The 14,250-nt window shown below is 60.4% G+C and overlaps 1 protein-coding gene across 2 annotated transcripts; it reads left to right on the forward strand.

Annotated features, from left to right (window-relative positions):
- On the forward strand, positions 1–14,055 carry GTF3C5 (general transcription factor IIIC subunit 5). 2 transcript variants are annotated; one of them, XM_019420674.2, is made up of 11 exons: positions 1–430; positions 2,579–2,798; positions 4,068–4,266; positions 7,255–7,450; positions 8,599–8,703; positions 9,797–9,911; positions 10,402–10,482; positions 10,668–10,765; positions 11,651–11,737; positions 12,396–12,538; positions 13,393–13,535. In XM_019420674.2, the coding sequence occupies exons 1-11, from the start codon at positions 284–286 to the stop codon at positions 13,418–13,420; spliced, it is 1,419 nt and encodes a 472-aa protein (XP_019276219.2). In that variant the 5' UTR covers positions 1–283; the 3' UTR covers positions 13,421–13,535. The 2 variants fall into 2 exon arrangements, with proteins under 2 accessions (XP_019276219.2, XP_019276218.2); XM_019420673.2 differs by having other exon boundaries at positions 2–430; positions 11,651–11,733; positions 13,393–14,055.
- Positions 14,056–14,250: the final 195 nt, after the last annotated feature.

The following is a 14,250-nucleotide window of genomic DNA, read 5'->3' on the forward strand; positions in this document are numbered from 1 at the left end:
CCCTCTTGGGTTGCTGGGAGCGGCGAACCGTTGTCCCGCCCCTCGGGGTACTCTCATCATTTTAAACACAGAATTGAGGACCAGACGGTCGATCACCCCGAAACCTTGGGGCCTCCCCTCGGGCCTTTGCTCCCAGAGGCCTCGAGTCTCGCTAAGCCCAGGGATGTAGAGAGACGCGAGCAGCGAAGGAACCCGGAACAATTCTTTGGCGGAACCACTGCGGTGAGGCCCCTAGGAACGCGTGGAGGGCCGGACCGCGACGAGCCGGACCAGACGTGCAGGGATGGCGGCGGCGGACGCGGGGCCAGGGACCGCGGTCCCCGTGGACCTGCGGCGCGAGCGACGGATGGTGTGCGTGGAGTACCCAGGCGTGGTGCGCGACGTGTCCAAGATGCTGCCGACTCTGGGCGGCGAGGAGGGCGTCTCCCGGGTGAGAAGCTGGGGTGGGAGGGGGAATCGCGCGGGGGGGGGGGGGGGGGCGGAGTCGCGGGACCTCGGCTGGAGGGACCGCCCAGGGAAGTGTGGTTTCCTTGGTAACGGCGCTTGAGCAGGGCGCTGGGCGGCCAGTGGGCGGAGACTTGCCTTGGAGTGGCGGGAGCGACGGGAGACCCCGAGAGGGGCGGGGTGTCCTTTCCGTCCCCTCCTCCCGGGAGCCGCAGCCTCGGCGGCGCAGCCCGAGCGCAGCTCAGCTGCAGCCCCCGCGGTGTGCTGGGCTGCCCTGTCCTCATTCACAGAGAAGACCCAAGCGCCGCGGATCAAGACCGCTGGCCAACGGGACAGGGGATGAAGTGTGTGGTTAGGGTTAAAGATAGTAATGGCTAGCAACTTCTTCGGTACCAGGCTCAGTTCCAGGTGCTTTACTGACATCCGATCCAAATTAGAACCCTGCCCAGTAGCCACTGACGTTGTCCGCATTTTACAAGGAAACCGAGGCAATTTGTTCAAGGTCTGCAGGAAAATAAGGGAGCTGGGATGAATTCTTGCCTTGTGCAAGGCTCCGGGGAAGTGCTTTTCCGTGCACCAAATATTGACATGTCTCTTCTGTAGAGAGTCCTTCTCTGCCCTAATTAAACTGGCCTTAGCAGTTCATACCTGCCTCTTCAATCTGTTAATTGCAGTCTGAAATTGTGTTTTAACGCGTTTATTGTCCTTCTTGGTCGCTTGGCTCTGAGACTGTAGACTGCATGAGAGCAGGACTTGGTCTCTCTTGTTTACTTTTATAGTTCTAACATCCATAACAGTGCCTTCCTCCAAAATACTTGTCAGATGCGTGACTGAATCTTCACAACAATCCAGGGAGTTAGGTACCATTATTCCCACTTTTCAGATAAAGTTACCAGGTAAGAAAAGCTGGGTCAAAAAACACCCGCGTGGTGCAGTGGGGGTTTGAACTCATGCATGTCTGCCCTCTGAAGTCTGAACTCTTACCTGCTGCTTCCTCCTCCTTAATGAATACTGAAAACCTGTCATTAAGCACAGGATGCCATAGAGGCTGTTAGTCATGTTTTGCTGTTTGATCCTGATTTATTGGCTTTACTGTGGTACTCACAGAATCCTTACTGTCAGTAACCTCAGGGATATTTGTACCCAACTACAGTGAGAGCCTTTGAGAAGACACTGGTCATTGGTTCATTCTGTCGGTGCTTCTTGTGCACGTCCTCTGCCAGATCCATGTCTGGGGTTATTCCCAGCCTCGTGGTCTCATAGGCCAGTGTTGGGCGAGAAGGGATTCCTGAGGGTTGGGCCTCCTTTTAACCTTCTTTCCCTCCACGTTTCCTGAGCACCTCCTAAGGGCCAGGCTGTGTCCTTAGTGTTGGGGAGCCAGCAAACTAGAGAGCAGATGATCTGGGCTCAGTGAGCATCATTGGTGTTTTCATACGCACACAGCTGACACTACTCTTACCCTGTGTGGGCGACACGTGCCGAGTGGTTACCATGACTTAGCAGACTGAGTGTGCTGCATACGTCTGCATACAGCAGTCCTGCGAGGGGGTGCTGTTAGTGCCTCGTTTTAAGGAGAAGGAACCAAGACTTCAAAAGGAGGAGTGATACTTAGCCATACTTGTACTTGTTCCTAGTTGATTCCATTTCCTTTGGACCTGGAAACATTTGCACGGAAGTCTGAATAGCAGGACCCTTTGGAGCAGGTAGTTCCTAGAGTAGGAAGGTCAAGACAAGCCACTCCCCCTGCCAACCTCAGTTCCTCCATGGTAAACTCAGGGATGAGAAGACACCCCCCCACCCCCCCGCCGCAGTCTTGCTGGGAGAGGTGCATGACTGCCCACACCAAACAGGCATCTGAGAGGTGATGGCTTCACTTAACTGGTAGTTATTATCTCCAACTTTCCAGCCTCTCAGAAGGGAGAGACGATCCTCATTTTCTCTCCTACATAAAAAACAGATACCCGGATTTGAAAAATGGGTCTTCTGAGAACTAAAAGCTCAGAACGAAACATCAGCCTCCTGGCCCTTCCCTCGTCAGCTGGGTCACCGTCAGGCTTTTGTTGAGACAGGAGCAGCTCCCTGCCAGCTGCTTAGGCGGTCACTGCTTCACTGTCTTCCTTGGCCTTTGCCACAGATCTACGCAGACCCCACCAAGAGGCTGGAGCTGTACTTCCGGCCCAAGGACCCTTACTGCCACCCGGTATGTGCCAACCGCTTCAGTACCAGCAGCCTGCTGCTGCGGATCAGGAGGAAGACGAAGCGACAGAGGGCGGTGCCGGGTCCTGGGGCCCACCCCGAGGTCACATTCGACATAGAGATGCTTGGCATCATCTCCACCATTTATAAATTTCAAGGTAACTGCAGCTTACTGCATGGGCTTATTTCAGGACCTGTGCCCACATTCCTGCAGGTGCTCTGTGGCTCATCCACACAGTGAAGAGGGCCATATATGCTCAGGAATCGGGTGGGGCATGAGTGGAGCGGGACAGTGCAGGCCGTGGACTGTGGGCTCACTGCTGTTCTACCTTCTGCATTCTTAAGAAGAGCTCGATTCTATGAGTAATCTTTTAATTTTTAAGGCCATTATGTAGGGCCAAATAAAGCTGATTAGCAGGCCTCCAATTTTTGACCCTCAGGGTTTTGGAAACTTCCCTAAGGCTTGACCCCCTGCCGGTCTTGCCTCTTGTCTGAAGCCTTCCCAGATCACCTCAGCCCCTTGGGACCTCATGTTCCTTTGAACTCTTGGCCAATTGGGTGTGTCCCGTGGGGCCCTCAATCCAGTTTGCTACCCATAGGGAGCCCCAGTGAGGAGGCAGTAAGGGATGGGATGAGGAGGGCAAGTAAGGAACAGCAAGTCTGTTTGGGTGGGTAGCTTGGCTTCCCTCAGCCTCGGGCTCTCGTCCGAACAGTGTGGGGCCCTGGTTCCTTAGGCCCTCGTGGAGGGTCCAGGTCAGGGGTGCCGTGAAGGGGCTGGTTCGCGCACACAGGAGGCACTTGGCAGGTTACTAGCCGAGCCTTCGGAACGTGTGGTTGCAGCTGCAGTTCTAGGAGAGAATCTGACCAGAATAAAGATTGAGAAGGAAGAGGGGGGTAGAAAGTGGCAAGAAACGAAACCAGGGCCTGGGACCCCTGCGTTGGGCATTTTGAACGTCAGTCTTTCTGGTGGAACGTGGTCGTCACCGAAGAGGGCCGTCCTTCCTGGGGCAGGGTCTTCCGTGATTCATCTTCTGTGTACTTGAGCCAGCACCCCTCGACTCAGTGCGCGTCCCAGACAGCAGCACCGCCCCACCTGGGAGCTCGTGGGAGGTACAGCATCCCGCAGCCTTCCGCAGGGTCCCCCGTGAGGCATGTGCACGTTACATTTCAGGAAGCATTGACCCAGACCGTAGCCTCATGTCCCACATAAGCCCTCAGCCCCTCCGCGTGAGCCCAGGTGCGCGGAGTCAAGTGCACAGAAGTTTCCGGAAGGGTGTCCTTTCGGCTCCCGCCAGCGTTGCCTGGCAACGCCCACCGCACGGCTCCCTCGACGCCTCCTGAGAAGACGTGGGTGTTGGTGCATAGCAGCTGCCAGTTCCTGGGAGGGGGTAAAAGGGTGCCCGCCGTCTGGCCCCCTCTCTTTCCAGGAATGTCCGACTTCCAGTACTTGGCTGTGCACACGGAGGCGGGCGGCAGGTGCGTGTCTATGTATGACAAAGTGCTCATGCTAAAGCCTGAGAAGGAGAGTTTCTTCCACCAGGAGCTGCCGCTCTACATCCCCCCGCCCATCTTCTCTCGGCTGGACACCCCGGTGGACTATTTCTACCGACCGGAGACACAGCACCGGTAAGCCCCGCCCCCACCCCCACCCCCACTACGGCATCAGGGTTCAGAGCAAGGGCCCTGCGGTCACAGGGCCTGGGTCTGAGGCTCACGTCTGCCGCTCGCGAGTCAGGCAGCCAACACTGCCGGCTTCGCTCAAGCCCGTGGCTCCAGTGCCTCGAGACGCAGAGCAGCCGGTGACTGTGCCCCAGCTGGAGGCCTCGCTCCGAACTCCCCGCACCATGGAGAGCGAATCAGGATGTCACCCTCAGCCTTGAAGTCCCATCCCCAAAAGCATGAAACACTTAGAAGGGTGAGTGCCTGGCAGAGTTCGGTAGAATAAGCAAGTGACCAGTCCATTCGTAGGGAGGTGGCTAATGGAATCACAGCCCTTCTGTGCCAGGGAGCACCACGTGGCCTCAGACAGCAGGCTCGTGGACTGACGTGGCACTTGCCCAGGGTACCTCGCTCTGTGAAGAAAGCAGGCGTAGGAGCACGTTCTATAGCATGAAAGTAAGCTGTGGTATGATCATAGAAATCTAGAAAGATCTGGAAGATTGGGCCCAGAGCAGTTATCTCTAGAAGGTGAGAGAATGTTCTTTCCTCACTAACTCTTGCCATCAACGAGCACTGACTGCCTGTTGTGGCCCGGGGCGCTCCTCGGAGCCTGCGTCAGCGTCAGCCGAGAACAGCACAGCACATAGGAGGTCCTGTGCTGGGCGGGGCCGGGAGCTGGATGGAACACAAGCAGATGATGAGTGAGCAAGGGGCCCGTGGCCTGGTGCACGTCTCAGAGGAGATCAAAGGGGTGTGGGTCATAAGGGGCAGTGAGTGGGCTGAGGGCCGGGGGCCCCCAGAGGGGCTGACATTTGAAACAGACCTGGGCGATGACACAGCTGGGTAGGTGAAGATCCAGGGAGAACGTTCTAGAACAGAGGATTGGCACATGCAGAGTGGTCGCAGAGTGAGCCTGGGCGCGTGGTAGGGGTGAGAGTCTCGTGGGCCATGGTAAGGGGCCTAGATTTGGTCCGAAGGAGAAGGTATGTTCTCTTCCTTTAACAAAATACGGAGAGTTCCAGACATAGCCCAAAGTAGTGAGAATTGTCTAGTGGAGGCCAGGCTGCGGCAGCAGCCTCAGCGGCTGGCACCGGTCTGCTGCTTGCCCGAGCTCAAGCCCCAGCCCGGCAGCGCGGCCTCGAGAACGCACCCTCCGTGCCTCCTGCGGGGAAGGGCTTGTTTTCTTACACGACCCTGCTGAACCTGCCGCTCTGTCACCAGAGCGAGGAGCCTTCCATGTTCCCCAGCACCTTCCGGCCCGCTCGCAGTCTCCCCAGCCAGAAGCGGGCCACGCGGCAGCCTCTTCGCGGCCCTCGGGCCTGTTGGATCTGTAGCCCCCACTCCCTCCTGACCGCAGGAGCAAGTGGTGGTTAGATGGGCAAAACGTGACAGACACCTGGAAGCGGAAAGGGTCAGCCGCGCCCTCCCGGCCCGCAACCCTCCACATGGGATGATGGAGTTTTCCGTGTGTGGGTTCTAGTCGGCTGTCCTCGGCACGGGAGTTTTAGGGGAGAGACCATGTGCATATTTCTGAAACGTTCTGATTATTTTTATCCCCCAAGCATTTTACTCTCAGAGTCAGAGACGGACAAAATACACAGAAGAAGAAGATAGGCCCTCTGCACTGCTGGCCCTGGCTGGCAGTGGCTGAGTCACCCTCTGTCCCCTAGGGCCAGTAGGCAGCTGCTCTGAAGCTTCTGACGGGGTGATAAGGGAGGAAGGCTGGCCGCCATGTGGTTTATCGATTTTCCAGCAAATGGAAAGAACCTGCCTTTCTTCCCAGGGCCCCCATCGATCTTTCTGCCCTGCTGGCCCCTCTGTGGGTCCAGGGAGGTCCGGCTTCCTACAGGACGACGGGCAGAGGAAGGCTGGCCTGACGGGGGTCCCTCGTCCTTGAGGAAGTTAGCAGGGAGTCCTTTCCCTGTGCCGACGGGCCCCGGCGGGCAGCCGCTCCTTGCTGTGCTCTGGTGGTGGGCTGCCAGGGCTGGAGTGAGCCGCCACCCGTGCCTTCCCTCTTGGGAGTGGTCAGGGTCTCGAGGGGTAGCTTTGAAAAGCGGGTAATGTTGTACCTGTTCAGGATGGTTCCTAATGGAGTCATGTTACAAAAAAAGGCACAGACTTGCTCCCGTCTTTGTGATTGTGTTTTCCAGTGTGAAAAATCACCTTGTTTTTTGTACACTTGTACACGAGTACACCTTGTAGTCGTGTAGAAAATTAAGGTAAAATGGAAACAAATTTAAAAGGGAGCAGTCACCTGAATGAAAACCTATGATGTCCAGGCACACTTTAAAATGTATTTCGGAAGAATCTCGGGGTTTGGGGTGAGGTACAGATGCGATGGCAGTCACTGTTGGAGCTCGTGATGGATTGTGGGGCTTCTGGAGGCTGTTCTCCCTGCTTTCGCCTAGGCTTGACATTCGCGACCTCCCCCCTCAGCGACAGCCGGGCCTGGTGCCCAACGAGAGACCTGAGCAGACGTGGCGTTAGAATGCTCACTCACTTCCAGCCTCTGTGCTGTATGATGGTAGTTCGGTAACGTCCGTCTTCCCTGCACCTGCCTGTCGCAGAGATGCTTCTGGGCCGAACGTGCTCTTTCGGAGGGAGGCAGGACAGGCGTCACCGGGCCCCTGGCCAGCCTCCCCGGGTGGGAGTCCCGGCTCTGTCCGCACGAGCTCTGACTCCAGGCGGCTTTCTGGCTGCTGTCGGTTACCTCGTAGGAAATTGGTTCCTTCCTCGTGGAATTGTTTTGGGGTTAAACGAATCATAAAAGCGTGGCTGTTGCCTGACAGCTGGTCAGCCGTGTCCCGAGTGGCCGCGCCTTTTCCTGACCTCACTGCTCCGCCTGACGGGCAGGCGGCTGGCGTCACAGCCCGGGGGGCTCCCTGCCTGGTCCGGTCAGGCCCGTGCCTGGGGTCTCCTCGGCACTCGGGCCCACGCCAGCTCTCTCTGCCCCAGGGAAGGCTACAACAACCCGCCCGTCTCAGGCGAGAACCTGATCGGCCTGAGCAGGGCCCGGCGCCCCCACAATGCCATCTTCGTCAACTTTGAGGAGGACGAGGTGCCCGTGCGGCCCCTGGAGGCTGCAGTGCAGACGTGGAGGCGGATCTCTACCAACCCGGTGGACCGGAAGGTGGAGGAGGAGCTGAGGAAGGTGAGCTCGGGGCGGCCTCTGCATGGACCACCCCCCGGGAACCCGGTGGGCCCCCCCCCCCCCCCCCCCCCCGCCCCGTCCCTCATCATTTTGCCTTCGGCCGTGCTGACTTTTTCAAACCGGTTCGTCGGCACGTGGGAGCTTTTCACCTCCAGGTGTCACACGTCAAAGCCATGCCGGCACAAGCCGGTTCCTTGGGGGCGCTAAGCAATCGGTACATCGTCCGCTTGTGACTTCACAGTGGAGCCCGGGTTTGGGAAGCTTTTGTTCATCGTTCGAGCAAGAAACCACATGGAGCCCCTCCTGTGCTTCATCCCCAGCAGCTGGAGGGGACCGAGTGGCCTTCTGCCCGTCCCCTGGCTGGCAGGTCCTGGGAGAGCCGCGGGGCCTCTCACTCCTGCCTCTACAGGCACAGACGGCAGGTTCTCAGTGAGACCACGTTGCTGCTGGCCGAGGCTCACCTCTTCCCTTGCTGAAGCGGACTGTTCCCTTGGGGTTTTTTTCTTAAAGAGACTGTGTGGACACCTTTCTAGCGGTCACTGGTCGCTGGAGGCGGTACCTGGGGGACCACTGTCCGAGGCCCTTCCGTGTTCTCTGGACACAGTCCAATCTGCAGCCTGGCGTAGGGCGCTTCCAGCCCTGGCCCTGCCACGCACCGGCCACACTGGCCTCCTGCGGTCCTCTCTTGGGCCCGGCCGTCCGCTTCGGCCTTTACGATAGCCCAGCTCAGGCTCCACCCTCTAGGCTGGAGCTGCTTGGGGTCCCAGAACGCTGGCGTGTCCCCCTCTTGGCCCTGCCCTGGCTTCTTTGTTCATCTGCCTCCCCCACTGCCCTGTGAGCTGCATGAGGACAGAGACTGTGTCTTTCGTGGTCATTTCTGGACACGGAAGTCCGGAGGTCCTGCAGCCACACCTGACTTGTGCTGGGTGTGCAGGGCTCCACCTGTGAAGGCAGGGACAGTGAGTGGGTGCGGCCGGGCCCAGAGGCTGCCGTGTGCTTGTCAGCAGCCGCTCTCTGCCAGCTCCTCCCCCAAAGGGTCTGCTGGGGGCTGGGCCAGTCCGGAGAGGCAGAGCCGGTTGGGGGCGGGGGGGCAGGAGGCTGCTGGTGTTCATCTCGGTCTCTGCCTTGACCCCCCCCCCCCCCCCCAGCTGTTTGAAATCCGTCCCATCTGGTCACGTAACGCTGTCAAGGCCAACATCAGCGTCCACCCTGACAAGCTCAAGGTTCTGCTGCCCTTCGTGGCCTATTACATGGTGAGTGTCTGCCCAGCCTGGCGCCTTGGGTCCCGCCAGGATTGCCCTGATCTCTGCTGTGACCTCCCAGAGCCATGGCAAAGCTGGCGGCTCTGTCCTGGTGCCCCTGGGAGGCCTGTTACAGCCCCAGGCAGGTCCCCTACAGCCTCCTCAGCAATGCTAGCCGTCCCTCGGCGATCTTAGGATTAGAGAGTAATCGCCTAACTTCTGAATAAAGGGATTGTATGCTTTTAAACGATCTCACATCGAGAACCTTCTAAGGACCAGGCGCTGGGTTAAATGCTGTGTACCTGTTACATCCTTTGTTCTTCCCTGGGGGTGGCAACAGGATTCCCTTCTTCCTCTGAGGCAGAGCCAAGGCTCAGAGAGGTGCCTCGATGTGCCAGGGTCCTGTAGCCAGCACGTGACACAGCCCCTGGGACCCCAGCCTGTTGGGCTGCAGAGACCAGGCTCCCTAACCACAGGGCCCCCAGCCTTGGCTCATTCTACCCGGGCAGAGTGGGGTGGGGGTGGGGCAGACCCACCTTGGACTCGGTCCAGGAGGGCACGGAGATGAGGTGTCATTACTGAGGTTGCCAAAGGTGCCGGAGGAAGGCGTCCTACCTGCCGAGGGTCCCCACATGGAGCACTGGGAGGCAAGCCTGAGATGTGACCATAACAGCGATGACAGATGGGGCACGAAGAAGGCTCATCCCTCCTGTGCTTGGACCCCAGACTTCAGAGAGTGGCTGTCTGTCTCTTAGCATAGGCTTTCTAGACATAAGGGCTTCAGGAGTACTGTTTGGGAACAGTATATCCTGTCCATTAGGATGGCAGTAACATTTATTGGGCACTTAGTATGTGCCAGGCACCGTGGTGAAGGCTCCCGGGTCATCATCTCATTTAATCCTCACAGAAACAATGGAAAAGGGGGCTCCTGTCCTCTCGAACAGGAAGACCAAGTGGCCTGCCCAAGGTGACAGAGCTGCACCCGGCAGAGCCGGGGTGGAGTTCCAGAGCTGTGTCCCCAACTCATGTCCCCCCAGGCCTACATCTCTGAGGGAGCCAGGGACCAGCCTTGGCCCCACCCCACACTCCCGCCTTTTGTCCCCAGATAACAGGCCCCTGGAGAAGCCTGTGGATCCGATACGGGTATGATCCCCGAAAAAACCCAGATGCCAAAATTTATCAAGTCCTTGACTTCCGAATCCGTTGTGGAATGAAATACGGTAAAAATTACTGACACCTTGGTTTTCTTTCTCTCTCTCAATGTCTTTTTTTCTACAGCATTCTCTTCTGTAATGGGAATGTATCCCTATGGCGAAGATAAAAGTCTTTTCCTCCTGGGTGAGATCTCTGCAGAATAGCAGAGAGATGGGGATCCCAGCCTGGGTCCCAGCTCCACCATTGGCCTTCGAGCCGCTAAACTCGTTCTTCGTGCACTCGGTCCCTCCACCTGTTATGGTTCCTGCGGTGGGGGCCGGGCACCCAATACCGCCTGGTCCCCAGTCCTGCAGTGAGGCAGCGCACGCAGAGCGCCAGCACGAAGTCCCGTGTGGTCGGTGCCGTAAGGGTGGCCGCTGGGGCCTGGGGGCCTGGAGTCCCCTTCTCAGGAGCCGGCCCCAGCGAACCCTGGTGCGCGACTAGCGCAAAGCCACTTCTGATGGCCAGGAGGGCCCTGCACCCGCATGCACCCGACACGCCCTTCCTCGTCCGCAGGTTACGCCCCGAGTGATATGCCTGTCAAGGCCAAGCGCAGCACCTACAACTACAGCCTCCCCATCACTGTCAAAAAGATGCGTAAGTGCCCCGGCTCACCCTGTGGATCAGGCTGATTTGCCCTCACGGAGACGCTGAGGGAGGTGGGCATCAGCATGCTGGGGTGGGGTGGGGTACGGTGGGGCTTCCCAAGGGGCCAGCGCTCCGGGAGGGGTGGGGAGAAACGTCCTCCTGGATTCCAAAGTATTGTTGCTGTCCCCTTGCAGCCAGCCAGCTCGTCACCATGCATGACCTGAAGCAGGGCCTGGGCCCGTCGGGGACAGGTGGCACGCGGAAATCGACCTCTAACAAGTACAAGCTCAAGGTGGGTGCCCCTGAGCCCCAAAGGAGAGCATCCGCCTGCCCGGTTGGGGGTGCAGTGGACCGTGGAGAGGAGGCACCCCCCTCGTGCAGGCCACACGCGCACACACACGCACATACTCTCATCTCCCGGGTCGAGGCCACCAGGAGGGGCTTTGACCGAGGCAGCTCTTCCCACTTGGTGCTTCTGCACAGCTCCCAGCTTCCAGGATGGCCTTGGGGAGCACAGTGAGAGCTCAGGGTGTGAGCCGCCCTGCCCCGGGGGCCTTGACCATCTGGGCAAAGAGGCAGTGGCCGGTGTCCGCGGGGAGCGCAACACCGGCAGCTGTGTGTGGCTGCCCTTTGTGAGCCCGTGGCCGCCACCTGCACCGGCCCGGTGGGGCGGGTGCCCACACGCACGCGGGGCCACGCCAGACCACCTGGCCCCGCTACGGGGGGCTCGTGGGCTTACGGGGTCCTTGGCTCACCGGACGTGGGATTCCGTGGGCCTCCCGCCCACTCGGGCTGCTGTGAGTCGCACCCCCAGCCTCGGCTCAGCTGTCTCGTAGGGGACACGTGCCAGGGGCACGTGCAGCAGAGGGGGAGAGGGCGGGCAGTGTGCAGGGCAGCAGAACAGGACCGGTGGGTAGGAGGCAGTGAGGAATGAGGGCGCACCGCGAGGGCCCGCGAAGCTGGCGCGACAGCCCACACCGTACCGCGGCCGGCCACGCAGGCGGTTCATGGTCGCGGAGGCCGGGGGACCCCTCCTGGGGAGTCGGAGCCTCTGCGCGCCTACTACCGGCCTCTGGCCTGTCTGCGCCGCCTGAGTCCAGGGGAAGAGCCAGGCCCGCCGGGTGTGGACTGGCCGGGGAGAGCTCCGACCCACCTTCCCGCCCTGTCCTCTCCCCAGGACTCGGTCTACGTCTTCCGCGAGGGGGCCCTGCCGCCCTATCGCCAGATGTTCTACCAGTTATGTGACCTGAATGTGGAAGAGTACGTACGTGAAGGGGCCCTGAGACGCCAGGGTGAGGAGGGCGGGGCTCGGGACCAAGGTGTCCCGAAGCTGTTCCGCGCGGCCCGTCTCGGCGGGAAGCCCCGCCCGGGGCGGTGGGCACCACGGGGCTCCCGCGTCAGCCTGGCGGCCGCCGGGGACCATTTCCAGGGTCCTCCTGGGCTGCGCCTCTGAGCTGCGGTGCCGGGCTGGGCGCCGATGTGTCTTGTGGTTGAGTCTTGGGCCTTTCCCTCCTCTGCCCCCGTGGAGGTCTAGGACCCGGTGCCTGATCCTCCCCAGCGGACCAGAATCCCAGGAACCTTTCACCCAGTTCTTACGGTGTTTAAAGAAGGGGTGGGGGGAGCTGGGATGGGAAGAGACGGGAGCACGTTAGACACGGCCTGAAATCTGGCGAGGGCCGGGGGTTCTCACAGGAGAGTGTGCGCGGCCGCATCCCGCTTTGTGCGCATCTTGGGGTCGGGGGCCACGCCGGTTAAGGACCTTGGCTGGGAGTGTCCAGCGTCCCGTGGGTGTTCGGTCCTGTACTCGCGCCCCCGCGCGGCCGTCCGAGTGCTGTTTTTCCAGGCACGGCCCCACCTCTGCCAAACCCTTACGGTACCTGTGGGCAGAAAGCCCACCCGAGACGCCACGTCCTGACCCCCAGGTTACAGAGAATCATTCACCGCAACGACGGGGCCGAGAACTGCTGCACGGAGCGAGATGGCTGGTGCCTCCCCAAGACCAGCGACAACCTGAGGGACACCATGTCCCTCATGATCCGGCAGACCATCCGCTCCAAGAGGCCTGGTGAGAGCCGATCGGGGCAAAGGGACGCCCCGCCCTGGGGACAGAGCAAGTCTCCCTAGCGGACCCATCCCCCAAGAAATTGCACCCGCGTGGAATCGTCCCACCCCCCGCCAGGAGCCGGTCCCCCGGCCTGCCCTCCAGGTCTCCACGGGTGGGCGTCACGGTGCTCAGCCTGGGGGCTAAGGCAGGAGACGGGCCCGGGGGACCGGGCTGGAGCAGGGCTGGTGCTGCCATCGGAGCCACCGCTTTGCGCCCTGACGCCACCCGCCCTCTTCCAGCCACGTGTGGGCACGTTCGGCCTGTCTTCTTGCACTCGGAGAGCAGGGGCAGTGGGTGTGGGGGGGTGTGAGGAAGAGGAGTGGGCGCTCCTGGTCTGCAGGTGTGATGAGGGGCGGGGGAGAGTGAGCACGGCTTCCTCCCAGACCATCTGTGCTCCACGGAGCTGATGGGAGCAGGGGTCTCGGCCCCGTTTGGGACACGGCCTCTCGGAGAATCCTCCCGAGGCCGCGGACCTTCTCCCCAGAGAAAAGCACTCACACAAAATGTCCTGTGCATTCTCGGGGTCCCTTGGACCCGTGAAGCCACCTAGCCTCCTCCGGGGGTGAGTGGTTTTCAAAGCCCTTGGCCTCATACTCCCCTGAAGCGCTTGTAAAACTGCAGAGTGCCGGTCCCCCAGCCCCCCGCGCCCCCCCCCAGAGCGGCTTCCCCAGGGCTTGAGCCCAGCCGCCCATAAGTGTCAGTAGGCCTCCAGGAGCCCGATTGCTGGTCTGGAGGCCGGGACCGCCAGTAGCTGGGCTGGGGGACACCGGGGAAGCCTGTGCTGGGACACACACGGCCTTGTCTCCCGGCCCCAGCTCTCTTCTCCAGCCCGACCAAGGCTGATGGCGGGAAAGAACAGCTGACGTACGAGTCTGGGGAAGACGAGGACGAGGAGGAGGAGGAGGAGGACTTCAAGCCATCCGACGGCAGCGAGAACGAGATGGAGACCGAGATTCTGGACTACGTGTGACGTAGACCTACAGCCACGGCTGGGCCTCCTTGATCAGACGAGACTGGTAACGGTGCCAGGACAGGCCGTGGCTCCCCAGTACGGCCCACAGCAACCAGAACGGCCCTAGGAGACCCCTCAGAGGAAAGCTGGGACCCCGGCACTGGGTGCCATTGACCCTGGTCCTGCCCACCTGCCCCAGACACCTGCTGCTCCGGGATGCCCTCTGGCCCGGGGTGCCTGGGGACACCTCCAGAGGTTGTGACCTGGTTCTGTGCAGCCGTGAGCCAGCCCAGTGTCCAATGGGCTGAGCCGATGGCCACCACCTCTCTATGGCCGAGAACAGCTGGCGGTGGAGACGATGTGGCCTGAAGACGCTGCTCTTGCCTTGGAGGTTATGACCGATGGCAGTCCTGGTGTGAGGAAGCTGTTCCGCGGTCACAGACGGGCGAAGACGGCCCTTGCGTTTGGATCCCATCCGCCTGGGGCCCAGCTGGAATCGTCCCGATCAAATACACTTTCCCAAGGAGTCTTGGTGTCTCAGTAGAGGGCAGGGGGGGCGGCTCGGAGCCACAGCGGAGTTTCCTCTGGAGGTCGGGTGAACGCGGCTCAAGTACGTACGCGTCAGGCCGCAGACGGTCCCGCAGCCTCGAGCCGATCCCTTACTGCTCCTCACGGGCGTGTTCTTGAGAGGCTCATGGGGAAACCGACCCTGTTGCCTCTG

Source organism: Panthera pardus, unplaced genomic scaffold (genome assembly GCF_024362965.1).
Source record: "Panthera pardus isolate Hobbes unplaced genomic scaffold, ASM2436296v1 HiC_scaffold_20, whole genome shotgun sequence".
Lineage (NCBI taxonomy): Eukaryota > Metazoa > Chordata > Mammalia > Carnivora > Felidae > Panthera > Panthera pardus.